General features: G+C 37.2%; 1 protein-coding gene across 7 annotated transcripts in view; it reads left to right on the top strand.

Annotated features, from left to right (window-relative positions):
* Window positions 1–25,178, top strand: part of LOC108003973 (uncharacterized) — a 272,622-nt gene that overhangs the window by 239,036 nt on the left and 8,408 nt on the right. The window contains exon 8 of one of the 7 annotated variants that reach the window (XM_062084093.1): window positions 1,032–7,079. The exons of the other annotated variants lie outside the window; for them this stretch is intronic. Coding sequence (XP_061940077.1) covers window positions 1,032–1,151 — 120 coding nt within the window. The 3' untranslated portion in view covers window positions 1,152–7,079. Of the gene's footprint in view, window positions 1–1,031; window positions 7,080–25,178 lie in introns of those variants that run through there. 7 annotated transcript variants of the gene reach the window in all.

The following is a 25,178-nucleotide window of genomic DNA, read 5'->3' as shown; positions in this document are numbered from 1 at the left end:
AAGTTAGCAAAAGTGGCAGTCGTTGATTTTTTATTGATCGTAGTCTATCACGATTGTTCTTAATGCAATCATTTTTTCGATTATCTCGAAGAGAATTTTTTGAAAATCGTGATCCATTCTTTCGAGGAAGTTTGATTTAAAAATTGTTACGTAGGTTGTGCGTTCTTTTATCACTTTGTTACGTAGGATTTGATCTATATTCATGATGAATACACGAATAAAAAGTTTTGTGCAGATTAATTGTGCGAAAAATTCAATGTAAATTTAAATGAAATATTGTGAAAAAGTTCAATGTAATTTATTTAACTTTTTAGGATTGATATTAATATCTATTTTAATATGAAAATAATATAATTTTTATGATTGGTAAAATACGGTAATAAATTAACTTTTTCAATATCATAATCTAGGTACTATCCGCTTAATGCTACATTCTTGATTCATTGGAATTTCTTCAGAAGATTGTTCAATAATTAGGTCAAACAGCAATTTGCTCGTATACAATTCGATTCGCAACAGGATGCATTCCTCGTTCCATGCGAAGAATGACGTTTCACGGAATTTTCCAATGAACATTCTTCTTCGAGAAGAATTCCTTGTGGAATTGTTAAATTTGAATCGTAGATACTAGAAAATTCCTTACGTTTAGATTATGCCGATGAAGGGAATTCGATTTCTTCTTCCTTCTCGAATTACGCGAGAAGAATCTGTCCTAGAATTCGTGATTTTCTTACGTCTGCATTATCTCATCTTATTGCAAATATTCATTGCATATTCTTATTGCATCCGTTTGTTAAATTTAATATCAAGACGGCAAAGTTCATCGTAATTATATTAAAAATTAGAAAAAAGAAACCAACACAGATTTTCAATTCAACTATTGAAAAATTAATTCCAAAAAATTATTTGCATGAAACAAATTTGCTTTTATATATTTTGTTAAATTCTATTTATGTGTTTCTTTTATTTATTTACTTATTGAAATAATTTGTACATTTTTTAAAACAAAATTTGTTTCTTTTCTGTTACAGGTAAGAAAACCGTCATCCACTCGCAAAAAAATATTCATTTACAATACATTCGATCGAGTTTCCTGGCTCCAAGGTAAAAAATTATTTTCTCTCCATTTACGAACAATCGAATCTCGTTGAATCACGATGAAAACAATACGCACGGTGCGCAAATAAAATGTGGGAGAATTCGAAAAAGTAAAATTCAGCGAGAGGTGGATCATGATAGATGATAGAGAGTGTTAGCAAATCGTGAAATTAACTCTTCTTGTATCGTTAATGACATGGTTGTGATGTCGTGTGATGTTGAATAGCGATGTTATCAGGAATAACGTAATTATCATGTTGCTTGGGGGCCTCAGCCTAATGATGAAGCATCTTCGTTTTACTCTCTCGTAACTCACTGACAATTTTCATTTGAACGTTGCTCTGAACCTTGTTTAAAGCTCTCTTAATTAACGTTGCCTAAGTACATGCTACGTCACTTGACGTGAAACTTGACGAAGAATTTTTATAGCGGTCTGATGATAATGTTGTTGAATTATTGTTAATGGTATTGTAGGTAAATGCGACGTTGTTATTGTTAGTTGAAATATTGGTAGATAAAATCGGAACCTTGGATATTTTCCCGTCCAAGGAATAAATTAGGAGACGTTCGACTAATTATGGATAAATAAAAATGAAGTATGTAAGGATAATTTATCTCCTGAATTGATTGGACAGTCGTAAATTAATTTGTAATTTAGATGTTTCCACGTAAAGTACAACATGGAACGACTTATAAATCTTTCTTTTTATTTTGACATTCATACAACGTTATTTAACATTAGAATGGTACTTCATTTTTCGCGCAAAATCTTAATTTTCGTTACTTCCACTCCTATATCTTATCTATTCAAAAACTAATTAACAAATAATCCAAGAAAACAAGACGGAAAAAAAATTACACAGATAAGAATAATCTTGAGATTGTAACTTCAAAAAAAAAAAAAAAAGAAAATTGTCACGATAACTGCACATTCCCGTTATCAAGTTATGTTCATCGATGTGTATACGTAAAAGATGATCTTCCAGGATCATTTATATCGATTCCACACGGTACACACTCAGATATATTCTGCACACGTTGAATCTAATGCACGAACGACATGTTATCACCAACATGCACGGAATCGACGCCGGCCTTAATTATGTGCATTAGCGCGATCATCATTCTCGTTATTATGTGGTGTACAGAACGTCGGAGCATGTTGTAGCACATGGGTTCGAGGAAGATCGTCATTAATATACCAGTAACCAGACAGCCTTGTAGCACCGTGCATTTTCGACAATCACCACGATAAATCAATTGGTTGTTGATATTTAATTGCGGAAATTTACTTCTGCAACGTGGAAGGATATTTCGATGAATATATGAGTTATATTCAGGGAGATCGCTTGTTCTGTTCTTTTGGAATTATTATTGAAAGAAATTTTATCATTCCTTTTTCCGACTTTTCAATAAAATCAAGTTGTTGTTGTTTTTTTTTTAGATATTTCATGAAGTATCGATATTAAGAATTTTAAACGACTGTTACGGAAGATTAGATAAATATTTTTAGAATTCATCAAATTATTTAAGATATTTAACTTTCATATTCGATTGAGAAAATGAAATATATTCGCTTCTTTTTCCCTTGTAAGCGAAACGTGGATTTATAATTTGTTTACGTTGCGAACAGTTAGAAATTTCTATTTCATCAATTTATAATGTACTAATGTACATATGGTGTATAACGGTGAAGAGAATTTTCTTTTAACGATATGAAATAGAAAAAAATTCTCAAGTAATCTTATAAATGTTACGTATCTGTTGTATCAGGAATATATGATTTATTTCGAAACATAACCTCAAATTACAAACAAGACTCGCAGTTTAGTGTTTATTCTATCCGCTTGGAGTCGCCACCGATTCTAATAATAGTACCTGTATAATAGAAAAGATCCCGTTTCAATTACATTTAATTTTATTTCAATTGCATTTCAAATATCATGCGATAATTTCAAAATAATGTAGTACAATTTTTTATCAACACTCAATCACGAAATCTCTATCGGCTTAACATCTTTATTCCCTCGTAGCAAGATAATCAAAGCAATTGTTGCGAGATAATCATTGGGCATATCGATAGATACGATCTTCTCGCAAACGAAATAGAAACGAAGCATTCTTTTCTCTCTCTCTCTCTCTCTCTCTCTCTCTTTCTCTCACATAATCGAGATAAATGTCACGTTCACGCTGACAACTCTTACTTTCGTTCATTCTCACGGGTTTCCACACGCATCGTTTCAATTTTAATACCCAACAGTTTCGTGTCCAACGAAGGAGAAAGGGAGCCGTATAATTGACGAACAAAAGCGTTTTTGCCCTGATACAGATCGAAGGATTGAAGAAATCGAGACATTACGAGCGTTGCATCATCGAAAAACCAGTGGTCCCAATAAAATCTGTCCGACCGATAATTACCCATAAATCGTTTCATCGAACGATACAATCGGCAGATACACCGGCCCCGGTGTATACCGTTCCTCTCTCAATTCCGTGTTTCGTGTAACTTGGTATCCTCGGTTAATATGATTCCACGATAAGCGTTCCTCCAATGGAATATTCTTTCGAACTCGTTCGATACAAATTATAGTCATTAGGATGAAATATTTGCTGGAACGAGTTCCCCGACTGCGAATCTGTGCGCAATTCCCAAACGCAATCTTTCAAAATTATCCCGAAAAATCCGCTCACGCAATACACTTTTGCCCCTTTATCTTAATTACTTTCAAAGCCATATCATCTTCCTCCTTCCTTTCTCTCTCTCTCTCTCTCTCTCTTTCTATCTTTCTCTCTTTCTCACACTCTTTGTTCTTTCGGTTGCACAGGATAACAGCGTGTCGCTCCAAGCCCAAGTTGTAAATCCGCCCCGCGGTTCGGTTGCGTGCCCTTTATAGGCAAGGGCTCTTAAGGGGCCAAGTTTTAAGGTCCGTGGGACCGGTGGATCGCGGACATGATTGCATTTGCATTATACACGCGGCGGCGTGCACGCAGATTTATCTGCCCCTGGGGTTTATTTATCTGGAGTTATGGCAAACACTGACCGTCGCGAAGCCGGCCAATAACGTATGGTAATGGAGGGGTCCGATTGACTTTCTCTTTTTTTTTTACCCTCCCCTGTCTTTCTCTCCTTCTCTCTCTATTTATCTCACTTTCGCCATCTTTCTCCATCTGCTTCGACACGCGTACCTCCCTCCTTCTCTCTCTGTTCGTGTTGTTACTTTCCCTCTCTCTTCCTCTACTCAACCCTGCACTTCCTCCTTTTCGTCCCTGTACACGTCCATCATTCATTTCTCTCCCCTTCTTTCATCTTCCATTTCTCCTCTTCTAATTCTGTGTGTAGACTCCGTCTAGTTTTCTCCCTCTTACTCCTTCTCTGTTTATACAGTTTCTTTCTTTCTTTCTTTCATTCTTTCTTCTTTTAACAGCATGTGCTTTTATTGGGCCCGCGGCCTATCATAACACGAACGATCGGTGAACCCTCGACCCTTGCTCGATCCTTCTGCCTCGTTCGTTCCTTCCTTTTCTCGCTCTCGCTTTCGTCCGGTTCCTACGTGTTTCTCATTCTCGCAGCTTGGATTTTCCTATTCCTCCGCTCTCTGAACGCGTTCATCGACGCGCGGTTTCCTGCGGCGGAGCCTCGCCACCCCTGTTTCGTCCGTGGAACATTTGTACGTTGCGATTCTTTCACGATGGATCCTTTTAATGGATGCACACACGATTGTGCTTGTTCGACGAAGGTATATAGGGATAGGATATCGGCTTTATCGGATCGGTTGGGTGAAATTTGTTCGTGGGATACACGGATTGGGCCCGGTGCAGGTGAGGGCTGTCGTTGCGATTTTATTATATTATATGGTGGCATTGAACGATGAAATACGATCGTGTTTGAAGATATGATGGAGTGCGTATGGTTAAACGCGAAATCGTTGTTAAAAGTGTAAGGCCCAATATATGGCGGATGAGCAATGGATCATTATTACGATTTGTAAGATTAATACATTTTGTCTGACGATTCGACGGACGCGGGCAATGCGTATTTATGTGACATGAGAAATATACGAAATATTGTAGAGCGCCATCTACGCGAGATAATATTTTTCTTCTTCTTCTTTTTTTTTATTAGTTAAGTAGAAGATGAATGGCGTGCCGGATAAAAAGTTGTTTCCTTTATTTAAGAAATTATAGGAAATTAAAAAATTAGTAGATTGTATTAGTAATTTGAAATTTTGCTTCCATCAAATTTCTCTGAAATACGAACTTACGAACAGTAGCTATGAACTTTAGAATTCTTAAATGGAACGAAAATTGAATAAGAAATAACGGAACAAGTATGTATCATTAAAGAAATTCGACTATTAACTAATATTAGCGAATATCCCCATATTAGCTCATTATCTTCATTGAATATTACGCCGCAATAACTATTCTTCGATTTATCGTCGATTCTAATGTCAAGCACGACATCTTCAATGATGATAATAAAACACTCTTACTCTTAATTACTATCATCCGAATCGACGCGATGCCGATCTATTCGTAAGAAGAAGGAGCAGAAACAGGTAATGCACGCTTGAAGCGAGAGATAAATTAGCCGGGGCTGCAACTATAATTCCTTGAAATCGCGGACGCACGCAAAGTGCGCGCAATACGCTCGCCAACAATAACGCTGTTCAACGCTGGCCAATTACTCGGTCCGCAGTTTTTCCGAGCTGCCTGCTGAATTACGCAGAGGAAAAATATTTCTCCCTTTCCCCGTGTACATAACATACAACACGCGGAGGAAAAGTTTTCCTCGTCGTAACCTTGCCTTGTGGCAAAGGATTAGATCTATGGGAATGGCGCGGAACAGAGGTAGGTAACATCGATTTCGCAGTTAAACAACGAGAAAGAACAATCTTCTTCTGCGTTCCGCGCAGGTTAGGAATGCATCATAAAACGAGACAGCTCCCTCTCGAATGGCCACTTTGGCTGAAAGTACGGGTTCCGACCTAGGAAAGTTATGTGGCCGTAGATCTGCGAGCTGGACGTAAAAGTGGTATATGATACCTTTCAGGAACAGTTTGGAAAGAAAATTCTTTTCGCGTTTCATGCAAATAATGTAAAATATTAGGATGAAGAATTTTTTGTTATATTTTTTGTTATAATATAGTATTGATTGCTTGAAACGTTATTGTTAGTCTTCGACAGTCAAATTTCATTATTTTTCGATTATAAAATATTCTTTCTTTTTCTTTCTACTCTTTCTTTAAATTCTTAAGAAAACCACTAATATGTTAATTTTTATTTAAAAGTCTATCATTTGAATTGGCTTGGCAATAATTTTTTTAATCGTAAGAAAACCTAACCTATAAATCTATTAGTGGAGTAGTAATCCTTTTTAATAAGAAAGTGTTTTAATTCCATTCTCTTATCGATATGCATGAGAACAGACGATATGCAATTTATTTTAACATTTTCTAAGAAAAAAAAAAAATTCGCCAAAAAATTATACCGATTAAGTGCAGCTGTACTTGTCGCGAGGATAATTTACAAATAATGTTACAGTATAATAACACGTGTGTCTTATGATATGACTCAGGCTAAGGACGAAGCTTATTACACATGAAATGGGCGATTCACTCGCGAAAAGGGCAGCTGTCTCATTAGCGGTGCTGTGTACCAGTTGGCTGATGTAGCTTCTCGAGTGACGCGTCGTTGTCACCTTGCCCCACAGACACCTTTTGCCATATACTTCTCTCTTAATCCGGTAAAGTCTATCGTATAAGTATGGCGAACGAAAAGTCCTCGTGATTCTCTTCGTTTCTTTTTAAAGTATTTCTTTAAGAGGCCTTGTAAACGAAAAAAAAAAAAAAATAAAATTGAGATTAAGAATACAAGGAAACTTAAAATTATATTGTTTTGATTCAGCATATTTTGTATAATTCATCAATTATGTAGATTTTCATATATTTGAAATAAAATTAAATATTGTGTTGAAATAATTTTATTTTCATTCCAGAAAAAGATAATTGAGATACTTTGTAAAAGCATAAAAAAAGAACAACTTCAAATTTAAAAAGAAAACTTCATAATTTTTCCATATTTTTCAAACCTCCGTGAAATTCTCAATTTTCAATTACAACGTTAAATAAATTCTGGCACGCCATTCGTCGACTATCAAATTGCATTCATTGAAATGCGGCAAAGCGCGATCTAGCGTGAACCAATTGGACAGTTAATATCTCACTTCGGTAGCCTGGTGGTTTGCAAACGGCGTATTGAAAAGGCAGTTTTATATGTATATCCATTTCTCGCGGGACTCGCGTGATGTATAGACGTATGTGGGAGCGGTTGTTACATCATTCTCGTGTGCGACTGTGCAATTGTACCGTTTTCACAGCATCTTCTACATTCGCGTAAAATAATAAAATCGATATACTATCGATGTTACAATAAGAATGATAATGATGAAATAAAAAATAAAAAAAAAAATAGATGCTGATTAACTGACAATAAAAATTGGATATTTGTGAAATCGAATTTAACTATCGATATGGCTCAAATAGAGGTTAGAAATTTTTTTTTGACGATAGATGGCGTCCATGTATGTATACGACAATTACACAATCTTTGAACAAAGCGTATTTATATGGAAAGCCTAGCTTTAATAAATTTGTTCTCGAAGACAAAGAAAAAGAAAAGAAAATGTTCTCGAAGGCAAGGAATTACGTAATTTTTCTTATCCCAATAAACTTCTTTGTATCGATATTTCTCACACTCGGAATAAGTTTTCGATACAATTACCTGAGTAACCAGAATTCTTTAACCGATTAACAGCAAAAGAGCAGTGTAGAAATAAAAATCGCGACGAGTGATCGAGGTTATTAGCCAGAGGGGAAAGCAATTTGTAAGACACACACGGCGAGAACTCGTAAAATTCCATTCGGGTCGCCAATATAAATTTCACGATCGTAAAAGTCGTTTATGCTATCGCGCGTATGCCAACATCGATACTTGGCGACGAGTAATGAGATCGTTTGCAATTCACCTTCCTCCAATGAAAAATCATTGAACGAGAACACCGCGCATCGGTTCTAGTTGATCTCCTTGCCGCTAGATCTCGTTGGGTAAACACATCTTCCCCTATTCATCTTTGATCGCAATTAAAACTTCGTTCGGCGTGCGTCGATCAAACGAGCTTTTCATTTGACTGGCTGTCAGTGTGAATTACGACGTTGTAAAAGTGCACACTCTCGACATCTGCTATTAAATTATTAAATCTAATTAGGGGAGATAAATAGGAATGTGATATTATGGAGGTTGGTTGTAAAGTTGTTGATGAATAAGGATAATTTTTTATTTGTAAGCCATCAAGTTGTTGCAGCCGTTTGGAGAATGTGAATGTCAATGTGAGGATATAATTTAAAAGTGAAAAATTCTTTTATAGTATTTTCTTCCGCTCGTAATAAAATCATTCTTGAAAAATATAAAGTTATAATTAATTAAATTTCAATCCATTTTTAATACGATTAATTACCATAAATTATAGTTGAATAGTGCATAACCTATTCTGCAAACATTTCACTTAGGGAATACAATAAATTGAACGTGAGAAGTGAAAACTTAAGTTAATCAATAATAAATCAAAAAAAAAAGGTACACGTGTAAAATGAACGAGTCATCGCGTAATTTCCAAACTAATTTGTATAATAAAGTATCTTAATTTATCGTTTACAATGCATCAAACAATGTCGCATGCTTAATCGGATGTGGCTATTCTGCTTAACAAGGAAAACGAAATTAGACGTAAAACGATGCCAAATGATAAACGATCTGAATGTATCATTCTGCCCGGTTGGAATCGCTCGACTGACAAATTTATGTCATAGTCTGGCTGGATTTTTCTCGATGCACAACGCTGCCGGCGTTACATGCCCCATGACATTTCTCTTGGCGTGGCGCCCACCACCCACGGTATTAAATGTCACTCTCTGAAAAGGACGTGATCGATGTAACTCCCCCCTCCTCCTTTCCCCTTCTCTTCACTTTTGCGTTTCGTTTCTCGTGAACGCTCTTCTTGACTTTTATGGGAGACCGACCGAAGATATTAAACGCGTAATTTCTAATACGATGGAAATGGATACCGGGAATAACCCCTCTGGGCACAACAGGATGACGGCCATTGTACGTAATGTGCGTAATGGGAAGAATAATATATATTGGGAAATAGGTTTTGATACGTTGACTCGAGTTTAGAAAAGCTATGATAAATTGGATAGAAGTTTCTCTTCTTTTCTTCTTTTTGTGTTTCTGATTCTGAATTTCCTTCTGCAATATGCTAATTTTTATGGCATTTTGAAGAAACGATTGGTTTTGGTGCCAGAGATAAATTAGTTGGTGAAATTTTATAATTTTGTTGAGTGAGATTTTATGATCAGCGATATTTATTTATGACTAGTTTTGTGATTAAGATGAAGAATGTTTTGTAATGAAGGAAGAATAAAAATTTGCTACTTCTTTCTAAAATCTTCCGTAAAAACTTATAAAACTTCATCCTCTACGTAAATATTGAAATTTCTCTCAACTGTTCGCGTTAGAGAACACGTTCGAGAGGAAAACAGAGTAATGATCGTGGCAAGATGACAGCATCTTAATTTACGTGTTGACAGCACAAACCATCTAATTGGTAGATTATTGCTGAAACCTTACATTTATCGATAAATTCGCTGCTTCGCCGATAAAGAAAGGGCTGGTTGTCACCGCTCTCTCTTCTTCGCGAACATTTCAATTCCTTTGCTCCGCCATTTTTCTTTTCCTCCTTCTTTTATCCCACCGTGGAAGGCGCATCGTCCTCGTTCATTTGCGTAATCTCGAATGGCATCTCGAAAGCGAGTACACGCGTGTGCGTATGCGCTATGTATGCCGATTGTCGGCCGATAACCGCCACCGAGATCGCGAGAGAAGAAACGAGGTTATTCTAGGGATGAAACGCCGAGATAAACGAAACAGGCGACGTACTAATGACAACACGCGGAAGAAAGTTGAACATCACTTATATTAACACTCTTCGTGGATCCTTTTCTGTACTTTTCGAAGGAGGAATCGCCGCAGCGATATACATCGATTGTTCCGTAAAATTCAATTTAAAAGATGTCTAAGTGAGCTCTGTGAGCGAAGTCTATAAGTGGGATAGGAAGTGAACAAGTGGATCTTGATTTGTAGAAGTTTGGACAAATGGAATATCGAACAACGACACGATTGAATGATTGATTAAAGTCGAGGAGCACGAAGTGACACGAAGATAGACAATTCGTTTTTAAGATTTGACGTAAACAGAGACTAATGTATTTGCTTACCTCGAAGATCATCTCGAAGATAAATAAGAAATAATCATTACTTTAACGATCGCCGTTAATGTGTCCCGATGACAACGTTATCCAATATTCATATCCAATATATCCAATATATCGATTCAAAATGAATCGAACGGATGATGTACAAAGTTCAACCAAGGTGAAGCGAAGGAAGACTATCCTCGAAACGAATAGGAAGCGAACCCAGCCCAGCCGAGGAATGCTGAACGCGCGAGAGCGCACCGTGTCCCGGTCGCCTTGCGGCCATTATTCAAACACCCGGAAGAGGTTGGAGGCGCATTGTTCGAGGTGGTCAACCGGACAGCACGGGCTACCACTTGGATATCCGGGCTACCACCGAAAGAGCCACCAAAGGGGACAGGGGAGGGGGAGGGGGAACGAGGTAGGAGGGTTCCACCGTTGGGAAGAGGGGGACACAGAGAGGCGAGCGTTTCTTCTGGTGGCGAACACCGTGTAACACGTGGCAGTATCTTGTATCGGGACCGCGATCCCCCGCTGGTAGCACGCTGTTCTACTCTATCCGCGGCGCTGCCATTCGCTTCTCCGCGCCGCGGATCCACAGTAGTGTGGCGGCGGCTTGCGGTTCCACGGGGGACACCAGGCCCCCGTGAGGGCCGCCACCGCGCCCCTGCACACCCGCGCGCCGCCGCCCAGATCCGCTGGCATGCCTACAAGAGTAGATTTCCTGCAGATAAACCGGCGACCGCACGAAGGTCCGCCGGTGGCCATAGGTGCGCTCCTCCGCTCGGTCCAACTCTGTGTGTGTGCGCGTTGTGTGCGAGAGAGGCACGGTTATGGCTGTATAATATAGTCCCTCTCTCCGCCTAGCCTCTCTCTCTCCCCCTCCCCCTCCCTCTGTCTATCTTTGTCTTTCTCTTTCCGTTCCTCGCTCCTTGGCGGAGTGCATAGGCAGGGTTCAGCTGAGGTCATTACAAGGTTGCCTTTCGAAGAGACCGCCTCGAACAGGCGAGCCTCTCCTCCGGGCGACCACTTTCCCCGTTTGATCACCCTGCTATGCTCTTTCGAGTGTTGCCGCTTGCAACGAGCCAGCCCCGAGAGGTTGAAGGTGAGACCGAGCGATGAGGTCGATGCGCTGAGATCTGCGCCGGTGTTGTTGTTTTTTTTCTCTTCTTTTCTTTCTTCTTTTTTCTTCTTACGCACGGGCCACAGGCGTGTGGGTGGACGATGCCAGGTATGACGAGGGGATTCTTTTTTAGGGCAGGAGAAGAAGGAGGGGAGGATCGAAAGTATCGAAAGAGAGGGGAAAGGATGATTTGGATTTGAAGAAGAAGGGTGAGAAGCGATCGAAAGTGTAGTTTTTCCGCTTTTATCCTTTGGCTTCGATGATATTGGTTTGAGATGGGTTTGGTTGGGTTTGAAGGTAAGAAAGTAGAAGTAATGGAAAGTAGAGTTTATTCGTAAGCATTGGCACGGCTATTTGTTTGTTTTAGTTTGAAGTTATTGTACAAGTATTGCAACGAGTGTTTAGGGATTTATTACGTGGCGCGGTTGTACATCTTTGAAGAGTTGACAAGATAGCTATTTGGAGTAGGTTATGTTTGTACGTTTATGGTAATCTTGTTAAGCAGAAGCAGTAATAATAATACGTTGTTTTCTGACACTTTCCCTGTTAGTACCAGCTGAAGTAGGAAATTGAGTTTGCGAGAAACACTGTTAGAGATTGTTTTTTCATTGAAATTTATTGGATGGTGAAACAGCTGTTTGAGAACATAATGTAACAAAGTGAAGAAAGAGAAACTGGATGATGATCGCATCCATTATCGTCTGTTTGTACATATAACAATTTTTTTTTTTTTTGGCTTTATTGGGAAACATTTAAATCGCTTCTACTCTAGCTTTACCATTACGCGTAGCTTAAAATAAAAGAAGAATAAAACTCGAGCGATAAATCTCAAACATGTGTTCGCAGGAATGCTAATCGCCCAAGTCTCTTCTGTGTTTCCGTTCTCATCTTTGATCGGCCACGAATTTCTGGCCAATAAATCACATCGATAATTTGCATTTCATCCATTATACCGTTTTAACTGTACAATGTGTCGATAGGATCGTCGCCTCTTTGCATCATGCTAATGTCGAAAAAAACATATCTCGATTACTCGAGAATTTCGCGAGTCTGCATAAAATAAGAGAGTCAACACGTTAATTTATCTAAAAAAAACGAATATAAATCAGCATGCATGATCTTCATGGTGAACCACGAGAAAAATTGCGAACACGTGCTTACCATGTGTGAATTTTGTACTTTTCAACAATTTTACCTCGTATCTGAAACATCTCTGATATAATTTCTGATTTACTTTAAAAAATTCTTTGACAACATGTCTTCCTCTCAAACATAACCTATTCATTTCATTAACATCATCGTCACTTTCGCACAAATATCGAATTCAATATCATATATCTATAATTTCTCATCTTAAGATGACGATTAACGCGAAATGAAAAATCGATCGAGGAGAGGTTAGGCGGAGAGTTTTCACCGGAAGTAAAGGCGGTCGAGGCCGGGACCAAAGGTCTCTATGAACCGGCAGCCACGAGCAGCGTCGTTCGAGAATTTAAATTAGCTTAGAAAGTTCAGGGTCGGCCGGGCGTCGTACGAGCCCGTGCGTACGACGAAAAGCGGCGCGAGAAGCAGCAGCTGTTCCTAGATCGATGGAAACGATAGTCAGAGAAGCGGGGAAATCGGTTCGATCGGAATTTTCACCGCCAAGAATTTCCTCCCCCTCTCCTTTCCCGTGTGAAAGTAAAATCAGTCTTGCTCAATTTGTTTCCTCCCGCTGTGTTTCTTCGGTAGCCGAGGAGTAGTTGGTTTGAAGTGTGACGTGATTTGATGCGATGGATCGTTTGGATCGTAATAAAAAAATATGACAATGTTCAGGAAAAGATCAAGAAAACAGTATTTCGAAGAAGCGAAGAATTTAAGGAAAGAATTATTTGATTGGTATAGTGTCAATTAGTGTCATAAAGAAACGGAAGAACGATTTATCAAAGGTCGTGTGAGGAATGAAATTCATATCATTATTCGTTATATCGGAAAGACAATTCTACTATACTTGATAAAAGGTGTTACATATGTATATTATCGTATAGATGGAGATTAGATAGTTCATACGTGAGTTAATACTTTTCAATATATCGTTGCATGATATACAATCATAATTAAATAAGATTATACAAAATTATTCTATTTTAAGTGATACGAAAAGAATCAAAATCGAATTATTGAAAAATTTAAAAATAAACTCTTAAAATAAATATACCATATACGACGAGTAAGTTTAGAGAATTTTAAAAATTCTGAAATTTGTCACTCTCGACAAGTTTGATAATTCGGAATAATTTTATTTATATAATGCAATAGTTCAATCTCTCTTTCTAACAATTCTAACAATTCTCCAAAGATCAAACTAGAAATAAAAAATCATCTGTTCGATCTATCTCCATTCCTTGTATAATATACCTTCCTTGTATAATAATTTCTTGAACGATAAGATGGCGCAGATAGAACTGAAAAGTTACGAAAATAAGAATAGAAAATTCCCCTCCCGGGCGTGGATTTCGTTGATTCGCGAAACGGGCGGGCAGACGTAGGAAAGTAGAATTTGCGAGCGGTGCGAATCGGGCCGATTTATCGGCGCCAGTTTATCGCGAGGCCGCACTTTAATAACGAGTTATTGCCGAGGACCGGGCCGCGAAAGAGACAGGCATTTATCAAGGGTTTAGCCGATAATAGAATGCGCCGGTTCGTGAGCGGTACGCGGGGGCGGCAATTTGTAACAATGCTCGAATAATAAAGTCTAACCGCCCACTCACGTCCCTTGTTCCTCCCTGTTTTCGCGCTACGGGGATGGAATCAAAATTCTGGAACGAAATCCAGGAAATTTCTAGAATAGGGAAAAGTTTTAGAAAATTCAATTTTATATTCGTTTCAATATAAGTATTATTACGTTTTTTTATGTTTCTCGATATCATATATATATATGAAGCAAAAGAAGATCAAATATATTTTAAAAAGACTGTAAGAAAAGGAGAATTTATTATTCTACCAGAATCATTTTAAATCGTAAAGTAAAGTCGTAGCGTAAGCACGTTCCGTTCTCCAGTTCCTCCAAGAGGAGAGCCATCGTGGGCCATCAAAGATACACCCAGTTCGAATATCGTGCATTAAAATTTGCATGCAGATGACGCTAATCTAGATCTTTCTACCTGTACAACTGTTATCTACAGCGAGGAGGGAGCGCACGCCGCGGCCAACATCCTTACCGTTATACACATGCCATCAGGAAGTCAAGAAAATGTTATTCGAAAATATAATAATATAATCTTCTCCTCGAACGTATCTCGAAGGAGATGTTCCGTCTCCCCTTCATTATCGACTCCTCTCGTCCAACGAGAAGGTACACCGATGCTCGAACTCGCCTTTTATGCATACTATTACTATCCGATACACGTCTACGTCGTGTGGCTATCGCGATCTCGTTATCGCCTCGACCTTTCGCGTATTTTTTTTTTCTTTCTCCTGTCTCCCTGTCCCCTTCTCTCTCCTCTCCTTGACTCCTCGTCCGATACTTTCTCCGATTGTTTCGACGAGGGCACGTTGGAGGGCCACCGATAATTTATTCCGCTCACGTGGTTCTCTCTTATCGATTTCACGAAATAAGCGACACGGATAAGCCGTCGATTCGATCCTCGAAATCTCGAGGTGGGCAATTTTCCCTCATGGCAGCGGCGTAATGGCACAGTGGCGCCACTTGTAACTGTTCCTCCGTCTCTGTGGCCGTTGATAACCAACTGGGTCGGTCGCAATTTAAATTCTAAACACGATTCTTTTTTTTTTTTTTGCTCCGTTGAGCAGATAAGCCGAGTCGTTACGATCTTCTTCGAAGCTGACTCGCGCGGAGTTTTAGGTATATTCGATCGATATATTTATTATCGATATTATATTTATCGATGAGTATTTTTTTTCTAAGATTTGGATTTAGATTTTTCAATATTGTAACGCTGGAACATTAACGATCGAATTTGAATAAATTCCCTCGTTTCATAAAATCTCGTTTGAAACAAATTGATTTATATGTTCCATGAAATTTTACTTGATTGATTAAATAATAGTTTAATCATCTATTAATTATTAAAGATTATAATCCGTGTTACGATATTATTTAATTTTTTTTTTTACACCTTTGTGTAAATATTTCTTTCTCGTTATTACATACTTCTTTATATTATATTCGTATTATTAAGTCTCGAAGAGGCAATTTATTTTCGAACGAACAATTTATTAAGAATCGAACAACTACTATTTACCAAATCTCTTTTGTACATATAATTATGTTCTTCTCTGTACATCCTTATTAAGCGAACGTCAATTAGTTGAATTGCTTTAATAACCATCGTAATCCGTGTTTGAATAAGCTTAACAAACATCGGTCTGCCAGAGCGGCACTTGCATTCCACGTGGAAATCAACAACAGAAATCCTCGAATCCGCTACCGTCTCGAAAACACGTCTCGCTAATTAAGAGTTAGCTATCATCGAACACTATCTCTTCAGAAAAACATGAAATCGAAATAAACGAGTTCTTTCGCATTCCATCTTTCGAACTTGAGACGAGATTTTATCGTTTTGCTTTTCTGCTTGAATATCCATTCTTCTAGTTCATTTATTTTTACTTGTTTCGATCCTAGAAAATTTTGTACAAAGAATTAATCGATAACCTAATTCTTTTCTCCCATTTTATACGATTTCGAAAATATTTTCGATTATTATTATCATTTGAACTATATTTCCGTAAAGTTTTCAAACTTTATTATTTCTTTCCTGAATCATTGAATGAATACGAAGTTCAATATAATTCCATGTTCCATCTACCTAACATAACCTGACTAATTACAACTTGGAAATTACACTCTTCATAAAAAGTGAATAAGAATTTAGAAATTCTGATCTAATCCAATTAGAATATTACATTCTTTGTAAAAAATATAATAATTCAGAAATCATAACCTAATCAACTATCACATCAAATTCTCTACAAAGAATCTAATAACAATCGAGTTACGAGTTCAAACAATTATTTCAAAGTTTTCAATTCACATTCGAATCCTCTCCGCTTAAAATCATGTTCCACAGAGAGAATATCTAAGATAGTTCTTCTCATAATGAAAGATCCATCCGGCTGCTGTATGCCGGCCCGTCGAGAGGGTTCAGAAAGACATAAAGAGACCGGTGGCATCGTGACCGTGAACGTGGCTTCATTACCGGGAAACCTGTTAGTTATGCTAATATCGGCTTACAAACCCTTCATTACTGCTGATGAGCAATTAATACGCCTGCCTGCCCCCTGGCCAGCAGCGCTAATGCACTCTGAATGTCTCTCAATTACACGACGACACGAGCGTTGTCCGCAAGGACGCCTCACAGTCCACCACCGCTTTTTCGTCGCCGTCCACTTTTTCACGCTGGCCTCGTTTAATGGGAATTTAGAGGCTCGTTACGGGACAATTTCCTCGTTGTACGCTATAAGACACCAGCGGATGGAAATGAAGCGATGCTACGAGTCGTGTTTGCTCGATGAAGCTGAATGGTTTTCGTATCGAATAGGAAGTTGTGAATCTTTCAAGTGATTGTCTTTTTTTTTTTCTTTTTTTTTTTTTAGGTTAGAGAAGCATTATTTTGTCGAGAGGAATATGGGATGTTATTGTATTATTGTACGATGACAATAGATGGGAGAATTTATTGTTATACATAGTTGTCCATGAAACATTCATTTGTATGTAACATTTATCATTAGAAAGAGATTATCATAATTATCACAATCCTTCTTTTTTTATTTCTGTGATTTGTGCTTTTAAATAGTTTTTGCATGTTAGGAATATGGGATATAGATTTTATTATCGTTGCTAGGATAAATGATAAGGTTTTTCTTTATTTTAATTTTTAATTTTCTTCATTTAGCTTGATGTAGTACATATATAATTTAAGACTTAATATTATTTTAGAATTTCCTGATTTCCTGATTTTTTCTTTGCTTCTTCTTATCTTATCTCATTATACTTCTTAACTTTCTTGGATCAGTGATATTTTAATCTCTATTTGAGTTCTCCATTAATATGCAAATATCAGGAGATTCCGCATGGAAACTGGTTTATTTAAATTGCATCTGAAGCAATACGTTAAGGATTCAAGGATTCAAAGGAAATTTGCCTCTATTAAAAGTAAGCCAATATTTAAACTTTTTTCTTCGTAGCACATTTCTTCTATCATCGATAAATCCTAACAATTTTTACTTTCTTGATAATTCTATATGAAGATATTTTAATTATATCTTAATAAATTTCCTAAATTTTATATTTAAGAAATTAAATAAATTCTAATAATTAGATGCAAACCACAGTCCCAATTCATCAATTATCAATTACGATTCAATACATTTTAAATATACAGCCTATATTAAATATTAAAGGTATAATCCTTGACACGATTTCACGTTTTTCCTGCAAACCAATAAATTAATCCTCCTGAAACCTCCATCGACGATCCCACGCTATCGTTATCTCCGACGTGTTTCCTCGTGGAACACGATATTCCCTCTGTCACAGACACCACTTTCTTCGAAGGCAACACGACACTGTACCCTATCTAAATAAACTTGGCGTCTCCATCGTGTTTAATTGACGGATCGGACTTGTTTCGCCTCTAATTACTCCAAGTTTCGTTCCCGTTTTTCGCGGGGTCCGGAATAATAATTAAAATCTGGGGGCCGGGAACATCGGTTGATTAAAAAGTAAGGCAAAAACAGACCGATTCACGGGCGTGAAAAATCAGAGATAACAACGTTTTTTGAACGGGGACAGGATAAAAATCGCGCGTGGAAAATAGAAGCTCACGGGGTGGAGAGAAGGAGAAGAGGGGGATGGGCGTGGTTACGTGGTTGATTGCGTTTCGTGGATGAATGAAGGGAATTGATTAAACGCGTGAACGATGATTAAGAGGATATAGGTTCGATGGATGACAGGAAAATACAGAGAATATTTTTGAAATTTCTTTTTGGATTTAGAGAATCGATTTGATTGCATCTATCTATAAAAACTGTATAATAATTTACGAATATAATGTATAAAAAATACATTCACTGAGTTAAGAAACGAATTAATTAAATTTTTGCAAAATTTTTATATCTCTATTATATCGAATATATCATTATCAATGATACATGGATTATTATCTCTCTATATTAGTTTTAGTATATTATTTTCTAATCTATTGATCTTAGAAATATATAATTTAAACTCACGAGCGACCGAGTTAGTTGCTAATTGATATATATATATATTATTTATATACAGAATAAAATTTTTCTTCATATATAATCAAACGTAAGATTGAATTATCGAATCATGTGTTTTAAGCATTCTCAAATCGATGATCATTATTTACGTAGCTCAATAGATCGTTGCGGCAAGAATTCAAGGCCTGTGTAACATAAATCAACGGTGTTAGAAATTTGCGTTCCAACAATAATTAATCGTAAATGACGAATAACGTTCTAACTCGACTCATAATTTCGTTCTGAACACCGCGTAGCGTTAAAAATCCTCTACAATCTCGCGATACCCCATATTCGCGATAAATTGCAGGCAGAAGTGCATAATTCTCCCGATTGAACGCGCGCGCGCACGTTCATTTGTAAAATTGAAAATTTATTCGCCGAGATAACTGAGAACGAAAGAGGAAAAGATGGAATCGCGCGATGTCGCGAGTCAGCCGATTGACCCCTTGATCCTCGCGCTATCTTTTCTCGGTAACCGCAATTCCGCGGAGAAAGAGAAGCGTACTCGAGAAACTCGTACTATGATTCCTTCGCTCGAGGATGGGAAAAAAGTTGGAGAATCTCGTCGTAAACATTGGGCGCGGTCCAAAACGATGGGGAACGATATTATTTGAATTGAAATCGTCGAAGAAAGAGGAAATGGAAATAGGAGATAGAACGGCGTGTGACACTTCGGCCCATAGAAATATAAGAAGAAGAAAATGAATTCTATCGCGAGAGGAGAAAGTAGAAAAGGAACGAGTCACTTGGGAGGAAGCCGTAAGATGTGGTAAATAGGAAGAAAAAAAAAGAAGAAAAAAAAAAAGATAAAGATAAAAGAGATATGTTTGAGGAAGAAAATTTCTTGGTTAATTAACCCCTTGATTGCTCGGTCGAGATTGGAAATAGAGATTAATTTATCGATAGAATTCTAACGTGTTTTAAAAGGAAATTAAATTTGTTAACTTGTGATTAATAATCAGGAATTACGAGTATTTATTTATAGGAATTACAAGACGAAAAATTATAGTACAAATAAAATATTTAACTGATGGAAACTAATTGAAAACTTAATTTTAATAACTCATCCTGATTGAAAGATATTACCATACTTTGGATCGTGAAAAATACATTTTAGAAATTTCAAAACTAAAAAAAAAAAAAAAAAAGAACTAACAAATATACAAACGTATAAGCTATTAGTAGTTAATGGTCACGTGGCGCTAGTGTCGCACCAGCGGCCATCGTACTAATTAAACTAGACATAGAAACGCACAAATATAAATATAAATAAGAAACTGAAAATGCAACCGCTAAAAATATGGAAAAGAAAAAGATGGGAGAGAGAGCGAAATGAAAACACGTTGGTGAGAAAAGGTAGGCAAGAGTAAAAGAGGGGAAGAGGGGAAAGAAAGAGGAAAGGAGGAGAGACGGAAGCACAGCGGGAGACAGAGCGTAGCGCGAAGCAGTGGGGCGATGTTGATCTGGTTAGGCTGGTGGGCAGCGGTCGTCGGTGCGGTCGACGTCGTACGCCGGTCGGCGAGAGAGGCGCGCGACGACCTCGACAGGGCGTGGCAGGTCACCGGTTCTTGCTCGCTGGTGCACAGTGGCGTAGCCACCGATCGCATGTTTATCGTAGGAATTTCTTGCGTGATTCGATTCAGGGAATCCGTTCTCTATCATTGGTCAATATATTAGTCAATTTGATGATTGAGAGTATTTGTGACGAGGTTGAAATTTTGTACTCGGAAGATAAATGTTTTAATTATTCGGAACTTTTAGGCAATTATAATGAAGTTGAGATTTTGGAGAAAAGATTGTTAAAATCAGTTGCAAGAGAATATATATTACTATTTGTTGGAGAATTGAAATTTTGCAATTGTTTAATTGTAATTTTATATATTTTTTGAATGTATAGCTTCTGTGGATATTCTATTTTCCATTTTATTTTTATAGATGTAGAAGAGGAAGGGAATTTATGAAAAACGAAAAGTTTTCCATAGAGACGTTGAATATTAACAAGGGTCAGGGAGCTCTTTCTATCGCGAGTGACTAGCAAGATAAAGGTCGCGATTAACGAAAGGTGGAAGGTGACCGGAATTTCAGATACCTGTTCGACACAAATTCCGTCGGTCGAACTTAGCATCTGAGAATCGTTACATAAAGGAATTCCGCACGAATTTACGATTTCTCCGCACGCATGGAATCTTCGACACAAGGCTAAAACGTAACGTCGAACTATGCGCAAAGATAACGTTAACAAATTGTTGGCTAAATATTTTACACCAAAACTATTTTATCTCGTATCACGATCAACTTTGCAATACGAAATATTTTTGTTATTTTGAGTATTTTGAAAGAATTCAATACCGATCGTTTTTATTACCTTACTTAAGATTTCATGCGTCATTTTTCTCGATACATGGATACATTTCGAGAAATATACTCGAAGAAATAAATATTGCTTCAAAAATTCAATAATTCAAAAATTCAATATCAGATCTAGTCTAATTCTGATTCAATTTTCAAGTTAAAAATCTAACGAAAATAGGAAATTCCACGCGTATGAGATAACGGAGATATCTGTTAAAAATTTGGAGAATAGGTTAAAGAAGAATTAAAATACGTACAAACGTTATCCGTTTTTACAAAATGAATCAGCTGTATATACAGTAGTGATATAACTTGACAGAGAGTCATAAACGTAAATTCCGAGCATCCGTTCATCCTAGTTCATTTCACGTCGTGTTTTGCATACTGCAACGCCGTATAAGGCGCATAACAGCTCAAAGCAAATGCACCAGCTGGATGCAATAGCGTAAACAAAAGTTATAACAGCGTATGCAACGTTTTTCGCTTCGTATGTCCCAGATTTGTGTCTGTTTATATTTTGTTCCTTGTGTCGAACACCTGTTCTTGTCTTCGGTTATAAATGTCACGAGAATTTCCTTCCAAGTGTGTAGATTAGTTCGTTGATTGTCCGCTAGGGGATTGACAACTGTATTAGGTTATGTGGAAATTACAGTTATTATTTTATTTTTATATTGGATACGTACGTGATATATTATATACATCAGATTTCATGTCTATATTTGTAAAATAATTTCTAAAATAATGGAGAATATTTAAAATTATTATAATAATCAGCTTCTAAAATTATATACGTATATACGATGTGTATAATTTGAAGATATATATGTGGGTAGAGAAAATTTTACACGTAGTATTTGTCTGAAAAGTATATAATAAGGGGAGGAAAAAATAAAAGAAATTTCAATACTCCTTGATGAATTGATAAAATATTAATCCGTGATTGACTTTGAAAATTATATTTAATTATAGGAGATATTAAATCTTTGTTCCTCTTTCTCAATTATATTCGCTATGGCTATCTTGTCACTTGTCAACGGTTAACCAGCGTGGAATTTTTCATATATCGTAAAGCGTTCTTCTCATTAACTCGTCATTGTCGTTACGCAACAGCTGTAGTGACGAGATTTCATGATGTCATAGACGTGACTTTTATTACGGACCTACCTCGAAGAACACTGTACACCTGATGGAGGATGATTTAGAACCATCGAATAATTAAGGGAAGTATTTTTCGCGTCGTAAATAAATATTATCGATGTCGAAGTGTTAAATTTTGTTTGGGGAAAAAATGATATATTAAAAAATGGCTCATAATTCTCAACAGAAAATTGCTTATATACATTGTAACAAATTATTATACGAGATAAATTAAAACGAAATAACGTTGTCTAAAGTATTTTATTTAATTTAATGTTGTATTTATTACAATTTTTTCATATGTATTTCATATGTAAATTTCCATAATGTTGACATAACCTCAAATCTTTTGTATCTCCATTGTTGCATGATTAATTTGCTTCAAGTTCAATCAAAAAAAAAAAAATTAGATCAATTAATTGAAAAATTAGTGATCCATATCAATGTCACATTAAAAATATTTTTACACGTTACCGCAGATTAAATAAATAAAATAAGTAAATGCATGAAGTAAAGGTACACTACTCTTCTTTTTATGGTTTACGTTTTTACGTTTTTATACTTTTTACGTTTTAACCTTAATTTAGGTTAAAGAAAATCCAAGAAAAATCAGAGCTCGAGACGGAACGGAAGAACGAAGGTATAAAACGCGACGAAGCAACGCTCTAGCTACATTCCATAAATTCGTTCCTGGCCTCGGCTCGATTTTGCAACGGACTCGGCTACTTCCACCAGCTGTTTTTCCCTATAGAGAAACCGATCGACCGAGAGGAAAGATTCCACGGGGCCCCATCGCGACCAGCTAACGTGACGTTGTTCCGAGTCGGTGCTCTTCCGAGGTTATAACCACGGCTTCGAGATCCTTCGGGGTCAGGAATTCGAACTTGGCAAGAAACGGACGAGCCGTTATTTTTCGAGGAACCTCCTATCCTTTTCACGCTCGACCAACACTTTCTGCGGATCCACAGGCTGGAAAGAATTCCCGTGTCCGCTTCGATAGCTCGCGATCGATCCTTGTTCGAATCGCGTTCAACATGGAACGATGCGGTTTATTTAGTTGTTCGCTTGGGAGGAATTTATTTTTTTCAGAAAGGGTGATTTCTGAGACGAACAAAAATTTCAAGCGTATTCGAAACGTGAAATTGATGATAAACTGTGAACCGTGATAAAATATACGGTTAAAATTTTTAACATTTTAACATAACAAAAACGCGTCGGAAGAATTTCAGCCATTTTACTACAGTCATTACAGGCTATTTTTCATTTCTGTTAATTTTAATAAATATTCCAACGATATATTATCGATTAGATTTCTCTTGAAAATTCTTTATCGATTAGAGCGTCATTCATTGTCGCCTGAAAAAAACTCGGGTCTAAATATCCTCTCTGTGGTACAATAACGTAGAAAAATCATTAAACACGCCCTTCGGAGCTTGCACGCTCGAATTTCGCGCTGTCTGGCAAGCGCGAGAGATAAGAGCGTGTTTGTGGAAGGTATAATTGATGCTGGACCCAGTCTGGGATCGCGTTTGCCCTTAAGAGTTTGGAACTGGGTGGAGAAAATATAGGTTGTCTTCGTGGCTGGGCCTTTGGAGGGCCGCGGTCGCCCGCGGTGCAACACGAGGATGATATATTCTCTGCAACTGCAGCTGCACCACACAGACACCGCTGTTGGCTCGAGGTTTTGTGAGATTACGAAACTTCTGCCTTGTATCCCTCCTCAAAGACAATGAGATGTATGCGCCGAGATGAGATCCCCGTGAATCCCGCCATCTTGAACGTGTGCCCCTGGAAAGGACCTCCTGTCAACTTGTCCTCGAAATCTTTTTATGAGTCATTTCCTCTCTTTCTTCTCTCTTAGATTATTAGCGTGAAGAAATTGTCTTCCTTCGACGAAATTTCTTCGTTGTATTTGTTTCTCAGCAAAGTTAAGATTTATTCGTAAAAAAAAGTCCTTTGTTTTAAAATTAACATTAGTGTTCGAAAATTCTTCTCTAAATCCGTGAAAGAAAAGTCTCTTTTACATCAAGGAATTTCTATCATGCAGTAACAAAACCTAACTTCAATCATGTAATCCTTTGGTAGCAAGGCGGGCAAAAAACGTCGGTTTTAATTCATGCTCATCAACGGATCAAAGAAATATACCCTTGTTCCGGGTGCAACATTTTATCCTAAATACATTTTAATGAAGTAGAACGTATTCCTTGATGTGCACACCTCGACAATTTCCACGCAAGCGTTGCATACCGCAAAAAGCCCCGGTTCGATCAACGAGGAGACATCGTGCACTATAATTTTGTGCTACTTGGGGGCGCCACGGCTCACAGGCATAATTGATACCCTGATTTCAGAGTGGTAATTCATAATAATCAGCTAAGAGATCTCGAGCAGAAGCCTACCCTTCCGTAGCAACATTCTATTTCATATGGCAATTTATATAATAAAAATACGCTTTTTTCTTGTAGCAACAGTCTCGATACAGCTCGACGATTTCTCTACGATCTTTAAACGCATGGCAAAAACATAGCACAGGCATCCATTTTGGAAGGAATACGGTGCACATAGAAGATACGCGTTATAATTTTGTCTCGCATGAATCTGATATATGTATATATATATATATATAAGGTTTAATAACAAAATAATTTCAGAGTTTAATTCAGTCGTGGTTGATAATGCAGATGCAGTTTTCGTTAGCTAATTTCTGTTGGTAATGTAGTATTTTTATGAATTTACCTCGAGGGATGATGAAGTAAAGAAGTGTATTAGATCACGAGAAAAAGTTAGAAAGATTGAAAAGTAGTTTCCTTATTAATTCAATTTTCTCTTTTGGCACTTTTTATTTATTCTTCCGATCATTGAATTGAAAAAATAGAAAAAAATAT

The sequence above is a fragment of the Apis cerana genome, linkage group LG13, assembly GCF_029169275.1.
Source record: "Apis cerana isolate GH-2021 linkage group LG13, AcerK_1.0, whole genome shotgun sequence".
Lineage (NCBI taxonomy): Eukaryota > Metazoa > Arthropoda > Insecta > Hymenoptera > Apidae > Apis > Apis cerana.
The sequence above is the reverse complement of the archived record's forward strand: the minus strand, read 5'-3'. Positions and strand labels throughout refer to the sequence as shown.